General features: G+C 39.8%; 1 protein-coding gene and 1 long non-coding RNA gene across 2 annotated transcripts in view; one reads left to right on the forward strand and one right to left on the reverse strand.

Moving 5' to 3' along the window:
* kcnh4a (potassium voltage-gated channel, subfamily H (eag-related), member 4a) overlaps positions 1-2,397 on the forward strand; it is a 53,499-nt gene extending 51,102 nt beyond the window's left edge. Inside the window, exons 15-16 of the mRNA NM_001322433.1 lie at positions 50-126; positions 1,528-2,397. Of these exons, the coding sequence (NP_001309362.1) occupies positions 50-126; positions 1,528-2,397 (947 nt within the window). The remainder of the gene's footprint in view (positions 1-49; positions 127-1,527) is intronic.
* A 1,073-nt stretch (positions 2,398-3,470) lies between these two features.
* LOC141381167 (uncharacterized) lies at positions 3,471-5,938 on the reverse strand. The gene is made up of 2 exons (XR_012400903.1): positions 4,600-5,938; positions 3,471-4,055 (listed from the first exon to the last, which is right to left on the reverse strand). It is a non-coding gene; the product is annotated as an uncharacterized lncRNA (long non-coding RNA).
* Positions 5,939-12,298: the final 6,360 nt, after the last annotated feature.

Raw genomic sequence — 12,298 nt, forward strand, 5'->3', positions numbered from 1 at the left:
ATTATGTCTCTTGCTGGAACATGTTTTCTAATTGTTTTGGATCTTTTAGACCCATTTCAGGTTGGAGCAAACCTTCTCCTCGAGACCGAGGAGGTCAGACAGAGCCTCCGTCAACTCAATACTGAGGTATGAAGATACACCCACTGTAATTACTAGAATATATATATATATATATATATATATATATATATATATATATATATATATATATATATATATATATATATATATATATAGCTTCTTAAGGGATCTTAAACTGTATTATTTATTATTACTTCATTAAGATTTCTGAAGTAGTCTTATAATGTTAGCAAACATTTCACATTGAGATCCTTTCCTAATTTAGCAGTAACAGACAATTATCTGTCTGTTTTTTCCATCTCCTTGAAACATTGTTGTGATAGGTGTGTTTACACTAGTGTGCCTATTTTAATTTGTTTCGAAACACAATTTTTGAATGATGATCCTCCTCGTTGCGTGTTTTTGCAGTATTTCAGAAACCGTCTCTATCGCCACGACACAACCTAAAATGGTTGATATGTGACCATTCATGCTCACCAGGCACATTAGGGTTTTGCGATGTCGACCAATTTGGCATCGTAGGATGTCTAATGTGAAACATCGCGATGGACGATGACATCGTCATCGTAAGCAGCAATTAATTAAATATTTATGAATAATTTATTCTTTCATAACTAATTAATTATTTAAAGCCTACTGTTTCAGCTACCTGATCCACATGCTCTTTGTTTTACCCATAACCAATCCAAAAATAAATAAAGATAAGTTACACACAAATTACCACCTGTCAATCACTTTCTCCGCAGGACTTTGGCATGAATAGGCAGAGTGATCTGTGTTGTAATAATGGCGTTGACAAACTTGGTTGGTAAAAAAGGTGCACAACCAACCAACAGTATCTGAGGTTTCCCTAAAATACCTAAGTACAAGCGTGAAAGCGAAAGATTGAAGCAGTGTACTGATGCTGTGACACGTTACCTGATTCAAAAGACCAAAGAGTCGTTAGATAGAGACAAGATTAATTAAATATCACATTTAACAACCATAGTGAGATGTGATCCAGCGGTGCATCTTTGATAAACTGTCCAACGTGCACTGCTCTCTGCGGTTTTGTGCTCAAAGCACTTGCTTACTGCCTGAAGCTCAGACATGCACATACGCTGCAGCACATGACTGTGTGTGTGTGTGTGTGTGTGTGTGTGTGTGTGTGTGTGTGTGTGTGTGTGTGTGTGTGTGTGTGTGTGTGTGTGTGTGTGTGTGTGTGTGTGTGTGTGTGTGTGTGAATGACGGTTGGTTTTATGGGTGGGGTTTGCTGCCACATCTCTTTTTTAAAATTTACGTCTGAACTTGTACGAATTTGTACGAATTAGCCACTAAACTGACAAATCATAAAATAGTTACGTTTCCTCATGAGATCAGGCTAGTTCACCGGAAGCGCTGAAAATGAAAAGCCTTCTGCGTATACCCTATTCCCACTTCAAATTTTGACCTTTGATTCTCTTCCAGATGAACCACCTGAATCAGGAAGTGACCTCGCTGACCAAGGAGCTTCACGAAATGATGCAGTTCCTACACGCGCACGTGACCCAACCACACTTCCCGTCCTCTTTCACCCCCTTCGCATGTCACACATCATCCAACTGCACCAGCGTGGCCACTTCAACCACCGACTGGCCGTCTAGGCTGTCCTACAGCATGCCTTCGGGTCCTTGCCTTCAGGCGGAGCCTTCCCGCAGAGACTCATTCACACCCAGACACTCATGCATTTGCAGCGGGAGCCATCCCCAGGAAAGAGGCTCCATCCTCGGACAGGAAGGTGATTTAGAGCTCCTCAATCAAGCCCAAATCCCTCACTCAACATATTTCCCATGCTGCCCCGACCAGGAAAGAGTTGCAACGTTGGGTGTGGAGAATCAAGCAAGCCCATATCAGACTTCTAACACCACACCAAACTCTCCTTATCTAGGACACCGTCCTCCTCACGCTGCCTTGACATCATCTTTCCCATCCAGTGGTTTGGTTCCTCAGGTTAGAAGTGCAGTCGCCCCGAGTAATGCGTTGCCTACGAGCGCTCATAACATCCAAAGTCAATCGCATGGGTCCCTAAACGTTCAGATGATCTCTGAAATGCACCCCAGGGCAACACCTACACCCATCCATTTATCGGTTACGCCGACCGGTCCACCTCAGCCTCTCATTTCGGTCAGTTCCATTATGCATTCTGGGATTTGTAGTTCCAGCTTGCTACATTTCCCCGCAGGCCAGAGACAGAACGACCTGGTGGGATCAAGTCCGGTTCACACGCTTGAAAACATTGTGGTATCCACTGAAAATAATTCAGCACCTGTTGAGGAGCAAAACACAGTCGCTCAGTAGGATATCTTTAAAAGAGTATTTTAACATACTCTTTGTCTCCTGCATGGAACATAATGTCCTCCTTTATAGGGATAGTTCACCCAAAATGACCCATTTACTCATCACTTCAAATTTTTATGAGTTTCGTTCTTCCCTTAAACACAAAAGATGATATTTTGGAAAATGTTGAAATCCTGCACTGTAAAAAATGCTGGGTTCCACACAATTGGTTTGTGTTGGTGCAATATGAAAGAATTAAAGAGTCGTCCAGAGTGTATTTTTAAGAATTGTGTTTATAAGATGCAAAGCAATGTGTGCTCATGCTTCACTTGTAGAAAATCACATTATTTTTTCATATATCTTACTTCGATTATATAAAGCTACTCAGCTGACATGAAAACGACTGTCATATTTCTTAGTTCCTCTGAAAGGCCCGCCCTCAAGAGGCTCTGATTGGTCCTGACGTATTGTGCTTGTGCTTGTGCTGTGATTTGCTAATCTGCTCCACGTCACGTCCCCTAAAAGCCCACGCTTTTGCGCTGTGCAAACTGTCCAGTCAGAAATGAAGAGCACACGGCTCACGCCTGCTCTCTAAATAACAGCTGACAAGTTTTTTTCACATATATTCGGGACTGCATGTGTAAGTAATATAAAACGTCAAATCTCTCATATCTCTTAAAAGTTCATGATTTGAGATGTAGAATGCACAGAAAGCAGCCGCATAAAGAGACACTGCAGCGCTGCTGAAGATTGTGTGTGTTTACAGCGGTTTGACTGATAAACATTAATTTGTAGCTGAATTGTTAGCGGTGCCAAACAGCATTTCCTTTTGTTTACATCCTTGTTTACGTCCTCGCTACAGCAAAGTGTAAACGCTAAACTGTGCCTGTAGTTGATACATTTTAACAAATAAAAATACTTACAGATTGTGGCTCACAATCCACAGCTTCATCTGTTGGAGGAGTTTTAGCTGAATTCAGCACTGAACTGAGAGACATTCTGGGAGTTCATCTTTGTCAAATGCTAGCCATATATATATATATATATATATATATATATATATATATATATATATATATATATATATATATATATTTTATAATTTTCTGGAACATAATTCAAATTAAACTGTAAGCACTTCTCTATTTGTGTCCTGTCTTTTGAAACCCCAAATACAGAAACAGACGAAGCTCTGTAGAAATAGCAGCATTTGGACGGCATTTCAGCTTTCACTGCTTTAACATTACAGCGCCTCTGACCACGCCCCTTTACTGCGCAGAGTGTGTGCGCAAGATGTATGCACATAACTAGAAGCCCTTCTCACTAACCCGGATGTTTTTTGTTTTTTTGTTTTTTATTTTGTAGTCCCCAAACTTTGTTCACTGTAGGCTTTGCTAAGTTAACTCTATAAAAACCAATGTCTCCTTTGCATTGAACTTTGAGCGTCTTACATTCAGAGATGTTGTTTATATTCACACAGCTTCATCACACATCAACTAAAGTTTTAAATATGATGTCATAGTGGACCAGCCCTTTAAGTTTGCTTATTAGATTATAAATTTAAATAGATTGAACATCAAATAATCAAGTTGCCCCCCCCCCCCCCCCCCCCCCCCCAAAAAAAAGTAATTTTGTAGTATCAGCTAATTTTAAACAAGTAGTTTGAACAAATAACACCCCTAGTAGCAAAGAATTCTGGCCCAGATTTGGCAAAAAGCTGGCACAGCAGGCATTCATCCGGCACTGGCATACAGCATGTGGGCCAAACATGGCCCGGGTTTGGCAGAGGTGGCACCGTTTTTAAGGCGGCACACAAGATTTGGGCCAGATGAAAAATGTAGTATTTGGCCCAGATTTAAAAATTTGATAAGTGGGCCATGTGAGTTTGGCCAGTCTTGACCCACATTTAAAATACACTAAAATCATTTTTGAGTAAAGAAAAAAAAATTCTACCAATCAGGTCACTTTGAGAAAAAGCGTGCCCATAGTGTGCCTAAAGCGCATCACTCCATGGGTTTATCAATTTCATTGCAATCGTGACACACCAACCTATCTGGCCCAGTTCAGGCCCAGTTATGAGTTATTAACTTGGCTGAGACTTGGCCCAGATATGGTCTGTGTTTGGCCCTTGTCTGGAAGCCAGATTTGGTCCAGTCATGTACCGTAATTCACTGCGGCATGTGGGCCAGAGCTGGGCCAGAGAAATTTTGCTATGTGGGACACATCATTTATGGATGTGCCTCCATTGACTTCCATAGTATTTGTTTTTCTACTATGAAAGTCAAAGGTTACAGGTTTCCAGCATTCTTCAAAATATCTTCTTTTGTGTTCAATGGAAGAAAGGAACTCATAAAGGTTTAGAACCAATTGTCCATTTTTGGGTGAACTAACTCTTTGAGTCAAATGCAATGCATTGTGGGTGTATGTGGGTTATGCTAGATATGCACGAAATCGTGCAGAACTGTGCCTGTTGATTCAAAAAGGCCTCATTTTTTGGGATTAAAGTAGAACTTTAAGGTCTGTACGTGTCATGCTTAATTGTATTTAGGTTAAATCTGTTTCCACTTATTTCTTTTTAATTTATGTCTTTATTTTTTAACTCCACATGGCGTGATTGTTACATTGGCAGTTTCACAAGTGTAGGTTTGGTTGGTTTTAAGATGGTGTCCCTCGAGACTGAGTCATAGATGATGAAGAGCCAGAATTTCCAGGCTGTTATCACACTGATTCTTTCACAGAGCCTCTTTTTAAAACTCTTTCAGCTTGAGAAACTTCCAGATTAACCTACAGAATTGTTTTGTTTTACTTCTCTGACTTTTTTAAATGAGTTAAATGGCAAGTCCAACCAAAAATGTCAGTTCTGTTGCATCTATGTCGAACTTTCTTACAATAAAAGAATACATTTAAAGTAGTTTTTTCATACGGTTAAAGTTACCAGAACTGTTTGTTTACCAGCATCCTTTAAAATAACTTATTTTATACAGTAAACTATTAAAATATACCGTATAATGGAAGAATTTTCGATTTAGAAAGGCATATGCTTTTAAGTGTTTAACTTATGATTACACAGAGTATTTATATACGCATGTGCAGAGCTGTATGAATATATTTTTGTTGCTGAGCATCTTTTCTTTTTCATTGTCAGAATAATGTTTGGGGGAAAAATACTGGTTTATTCTTTCTCTACGAATGTCTTTTATGGGCTTCTTTCTTGCCTGCATTGTTAAATAAATCTTCCATTTACTTTATCTCTCAGCTGCTGCTTCTTCCTAAATGAAATGTCTTGCAATTGTAAAAATAATAATAATAAACTGACTTTTGAAAATGCCCTCTTTAGAGAATAAACCATAAATTTGCCTGCCATCCACTGCTTATTTAATGGCAGTAGATTTGATCAATTACATAAGAAACCAGGCTGTCTTAGATAGATAGATAGATAGATAGATAGATAGATAGATAGATAGATAGATAGATAGATAGATAGATAGATAGATAGATAGATAGATAGATAGATAGATAGATAGATAGATAGATAATGGATGGATGGATGGATGGATGGATGGATGGATGGATGGATGGATGGATGGATGGATGGATGGATGGATGGATGGATGGATGGATGGATGGATAGATAGATAGATAGATAGATAGATAGATAGATAGATAGATAGATAGATAGATAGATAGATAGATAGATAGATAGATAGATAGATAGATAGATAGATAGATAGATGATGGATGGATGGATGGATGGATGGATGGATGGATGGATGGATGGATGGATGGATGGATAGATGGATAGATAGACAGATAGATAGATAGATAGATAGATAGATAGATAGATAGATAGATAGATAGATAGATAGATAGAAAAATAGATAGATAGACAGACAGACAGACAGACAGACAGACGAATGATAGATAGATAGACAGACAGACAGACAGACGATAGATAGATAGACAGACAGACAGACAGACAGATGATAGATAGATAGATTCAATTAACGTCCACTTCCAGTTGATGTCACCTATTTTCCCTTATACTAAAGAAGTCAATGGTGACCGTTCATATACATCTATACTTCAAAATGACACATCTATGTAAATGAATCATTAGTGAACCAAACTACTCCTTTAAAACTATATTAAGTTATACTTGTCCCTAGAAATGGTCCCGAATCAGCCTGGTAACTTTTTATTATTCAGATTGGAATGTATTTATTATCATGAGGAAACAAGAATCCCTGTACAATTGACAAATGTTTAAAGAAATCAAGTCTCTTAATGCACCTTCAAAAACCCCACACAACATCACAATAATAAAACTTTAGAAGTAAGAATGTAGATTATGTAAACATGCCAGCTAACGACTGCAGCGTTGGAATATGCATATAACCTCACATCCAGGCGGATCTGTGTTGCGCAGATCTTCTCCACAGAGATGTTTTCTTAGACGCCCACCATCTCGCTCTCTTTTGGTCTACAGTACATCAGGGCTACAGACACATCATTAGCCGCAGGAGGCGACCCACACACGTTGCTCGCTGGTGGGATAATCTTACTAACAACCTGTTATCTCTCAGCTCCTCCCCAGGACTCATGTCAACATTTCAGAACGGAGATCTATTTCTATATCTGTAAATCTGGCCGTCTTTTGTTTGAAGAGTACTGTAGCTGGACCACTAGATGATATGGTTAATGAATGATGTAGAATAATGAAATATATATGCCTAAATATTTGGGCCATAGTGGAAGATATGTGTTTTTTTTCAGGGGCTTTTGCATATTGGATGTGTAATTCTTTTAATATTGTGGGAGTGTGTGTGCGTATGTGTGCGTGCGTGTGTGTGTGTGTGTGTGTGTGGTGCATCTGGAAAGTATTATTATTATCTCCACTTTTTTTCCACCTTTTTTATGTTACAGCCTTATTCCAAAATGGATTAAATTAATTTGTTTCCTCAAAATTCTACACACAATACCCCATCATGACAATGTGAAAAAGGACTTTTTGAAATTGTTGCAAACTGAAAAGCTGTAAAATCACATGTACATACCTGTAAGTATTGACAGCCTTTGCTGTGAAGCTCTAAATTGAGCTCAGGTACATTCTGTTATCACTCAGCATTCTTGAGATGTTTCAGCAGCTTAATTTGAGTTCACCTGTGGTCAATTCAGTTGATTGGATATGATTTGAAAGGAATACACCTGTCTATTAAGGGTCCCAGGGTTGACAGTGCATGTCAAAGCACAAACCAAGCTAGAAGACAAAGGAATTGTCTATAGACCTCCGAGACAGGATTGTCTCCAGGCACAAGGCTGTGGAAGGTTACAGAAAAAGTTTTGCTGCTCTGAAAGTTCCAATGAGCACAGTGGTCTCCATCGTCCGTAAGTTCCTCGAGCTGGCCCGCCATCTAAGCTGAGTGATTAGAGGAGAAGGGCCTTAGTCAGGGAGGTGATCAATAAGCCGATGGTCACTCTGTCTGAACTCCAGCATTCTTCTGTGGAGAAAGTAGAATCTTGCAGAAGGACAACCATCTGTGCAGCAATCCACCAATCAGGCCAGTATGGTAGAGTGGCGAGATGAAAGCCATCCCCGCCTAAAATTTGCCAAAAGGCATCTGAAGGACTCTCAGACCAGACGTAACAATTTTCTGGTCTGATGAGACTAAAATTGAACTCTTTGGAGTGAATGCCAGGCGTTACGTTCGGAGAAAACCAGGCACCGCTCATCACCAGACTATTACATGGTGATAAAACATGGTGGTGGCAGCATCATGCTGTGGGGTTGTTCGGCAGCAGAAACTGGAAGACTAGTCAGGATGAGGATGAGTCAGGATGAGGGAAAGATGAATGCAGCAATGTACAGAGACATCCTGAATGACAACCTGCTTCAGAGTGCTTCTAACCTCAGACTGGGGTGACGGTTCATCTTCCAGCAGGACAATGACTAAAAGCACACCGCCAAAATATCAATTAAGTGGCTTCACAACGATCGGTGAATGTCTTTGAGAGCTCCAGCCAGAGCCCGGACCTAAATCCTATTGAACATCTCTGAAGAGATCTGAAAATGGCTGTACACCCTCGCTTGCCCTTCAACCTGATAGAGCTTGAGAGGTACTGCAAAGAGGAATGGGCAAACATTCCCAAAGACAGGTGTGCCAAGCTTGGCATCTCATTCAAAAAGATTTGAGGCTGTAATTGCTGCCAAAGGTGCATCAACAAAAAAAAATTTCACTTTGTAATTATGGGGTATTGTGTGAAGAATTTTGAGGAAATAATTTAATTTAATTCATTTAGGAATAAGGCTGTAACATTTAAAAAAATGTGGAAAAAGTGAAGCGCTATGAATACTTTCCAGATGCACTGTATATACAATGAATCAAGTGTGATATGCAAAATAAATGAGTGTGAGTTTCTTCCGTTGCACAAAATAAAAAAAACTAAGATTATATTTGCTGATAAAACAGTTATATGATAGTTTATATATTAGATGGCTGCCTAGTTACTAGCATGCCTTAAAACAGGGGTGTCCAACCTCGGTTCTGGAGGGGCAGTGTCCTGCTAAGTTTAGCTCCAACCCCAATTAAACACACCTGAACCAGCTAATCTATTTCTTTAGGTGTACAAGGCTACGTCCAAAACCGCATACTTCCATACTATATAGTACCCTAAAATCAGTATGCGAGCCGAGTAGTATGTCCGAATTCATAGAATTTGAAAATCAGTATGTGAGAAGTACCCGGATGACTTACAACTTCCGGCGAGATTCTGGAGTGCGCATCCCATGCATGCTGCGCTATCCTATGATGCCCCGCTAGCGAATTCATAAATGGGAGTAAAGCGACGCAATTGACGCAGGTAGGTCACGTGACCATGACAAAATGGCAGATGTATTACGTCCGAATTCCATTCATATTTTTCACGATCATACTGTATAGAAAGTACTTTTCTAACGACTGAGTAGTATGTTTAAATTCAAATGCAGTACCTACTGAGTAGTAGGCGGTTTCGGACGCAGCCCTAGAAACTTCCAGGAGGCATGTTGAAGAAAGTTGGAGCTAAACTATTCAGGACACTGGCCCTCCAGGACTGAGTTTGAACACCCCTGTTCTAGTATATCTAAGAGCTTGATTAGCTGCTTGATTTGTTTAATAGGGGTTGGAGCTAAACTCTCCAGGACATCGGGCTGTCCTGACATTTTATCCTACCCATCAGATTACGCTACCAACACTGTATTCAAATGGTTCTGAGGTTGGGGTTTAGGATTAGGTAGGTTAATGTGATAGCAAAGCTTCATATCACACTACCCCACATTCAAATTTACACTGGTAGCAAAATCTGATGGGTAGCATATTGTGTCATTAGAATGTGATACCTTTTTGAATGGGAAGTAGGACAATCTGATAAGGTAGGACAAATCTGCCTTCCAAGACTGAGTCTGGACACCTCTGTTCTAGTACTGTATATCTAGTAAGAACTTGATTAGCTGGTTCAGGTGTTTTTGGTTACGGTTAAGGCTAAACTCTCCTGGACCAATAGTATCTGCATGCAGCCTTTATGATGCAATCGCTGAGTAATGTCAGACACAATGCACTCAATGGAGTGAGTGACGGTACTGTGACGAGTACAGGGTTAGGGGTGGGGTTAGGTGAACCCATTAAAAAGCATTGGATGCAGCTCAGATTGCACTGCACCAGGTCTGCATCCAGACCCCTCTCTCCGTGAAACCAGCCCTCCAGTACTGAGTTTGGACACCACTGCCTTAAAGTATATACATTTCTTTTCAACAGAAGAAAGAACTTCAAACTTGAGGGTGAAAACTGTATTTTTTGTTGAGCTTAATATAGGCTGACACCTACTCAAATACTTCCTATTTAGAAACTAGTGGCTTTGTGGTAAATAACACAAAATATGCTGGGTTGTTGTAGCCCAATGTTGGATCAAATATGGAAACATTTCCAAATTCAACATTGGGTTATTTTTTTTTTCAATTAAATTGTAAAATTAAATTAATATTTTAACCTAATGTATGATTTTATATTTGACCCTACATTGGGTTATGACAACCCAGCATTTTTTTTATTGTAGTTGTAATAATTTAGCAATATTTGTATACATCTATATAATATCTATATAATATTTCAGTGTAGCTGGAACACTAGCTAATGTGGGAAAAATGCTGGGTTACCCAACATTTCTTTTTGTAAAATATAGATAAAGCTAGCTATTGAGTTAAAAAAGTGACAATTAAATTTAATTGAAAAATATTTTCTCAAGTTCTCACCGTAGTGTTTATCCATATTTCATCCAACGTTGGGTTACAACAACAAACCAGCCTTTTCTGAGTGGTCAGATTTAGAATATGATTCAAAGAAATGTTCTGCAGAATTCTATTAATTGGGCCACAAGGAAACAACGTTTCATTCAATTGTAGCTACTGTAGCCTACAGTATATTGGGTGCACATAATAACAGTTGCTGTCTCTGAGAGAAATGTAGCGCGGTTATTAACGGCATGAAACAGTTGTTGGGAGTATGACAGCATATGTGTTGTTCTCGCCACCTACGCACAACTTTAATGATCCTGCTCATGATTGTTCCACATACACCCCTGGGCGGTATAATTAGCAGGTTTATAGCATATAACACTCTGCAGAAACAATCTGATCTGATCTGACAGAATTAAGTGACGAAACAATAGTTATTGATGATTGAATAGCCCAACCTCTTTATGATTAATTTAATGGATTTTACTCTAAAAAACAACATGTAACACTCTAAGGTAATATTTTCTCCCCTGATTGTTTACATTTATACAGTTTATTGGTCTCAAAAATGTGTTTAAAAGACTAGTTAGTTCCCCCCAAAACTGAAAATTCTGTCATCATTTACTTGCAAATTTACTTGTATCAGACTAGTTTTTACAAACTTTTGATTGCTGAACATGACAATTTTTTCCCCTAAAAACTGGTAACAATTGACTTCCATGTTATTTGCTTTACTATAAAAGTGAGCGGTTACAGCTTTACATTTTACCCCACTGCGGAAGTGTTATATGGTTTTCCATTTTCTTTAGATTCTGAAGAAACTAAAAAATATTCAGAAATTATTCACAAACGATGTTGTTCTGTTGGCTTCATCGAACATGGACCTTTAGCATGCACTGGGGCGGTTTGTGGCCGAGTGTGACACGGCTGGGATGAGAATCAGCACCTCAGGTCCGAGGCCACCGTGCTCCACCGGAAAAAGATGGCTTGCCATCTCCAGGTTGGAGGAAAGTCCATATCCCAGGTGGAAGAGTCCAAGTATCTTGGGGTTTTGTTCATGAGTGAGGGTAGGATGGAACGTGAGATTGACAGGCCGATCAGTGCAGCAGCAGTAGTAATGCGGTCGATGTATTGATCCATTGTGGTAAAGAAGGAGCTGAGCCGAAAGCCAAAGGTCTCGATTTATCGGTCATCTTTGTTCCTACTCTATGGTCATGACCGAAATTAGTTATGAGATGCGGAGCTCTGTCACCCGGGAGGAGCTCTGAGTAGAGCTGCTGCTCCTCCACATCAAGAGAAGTCAGCTGAGGTGGCTCAGGCAACTGTTTCAGATGCCTCTTAGGTAGGTGTTCCAGGCATGTCCCACTGGCAGGAGGTCTCGGGGAAGACCCAGGAGGGACTATGTCTCTCGGCTGGCCTGAGAACACCTCGGGATCCCACGGAGGAGCTGAAGTAAGTGTCTGGGGAGAGGAAAGTCTGGGGTTCTGTGCTAAGACTACTGCCCCCGCAACCAGGCCCCGGAAAAACAGATGAAAATGAATGAATGAATGAATGAATGAAGAATAAAGAAGCCACTTGAGGGAGAGTCAGTAGTAAGTAAATACTCATTTTTGGATGATCGATCTCTTCAATGTGTAATTGTAGCCTAATTAAGGG

Source organism: Danio rerio, chromosome 3 (genome assembly GCF_049306965.1).
Source record: "Danio rerio strain Tuebingen ecotype United States chromosome 3, GRCz12tu, whole genome shotgun sequence".
NCBI lineage: Eukaryota > Metazoa > Chordata > Actinopteri > Cypriniformes > Danionidae > Danio > Danio rerio.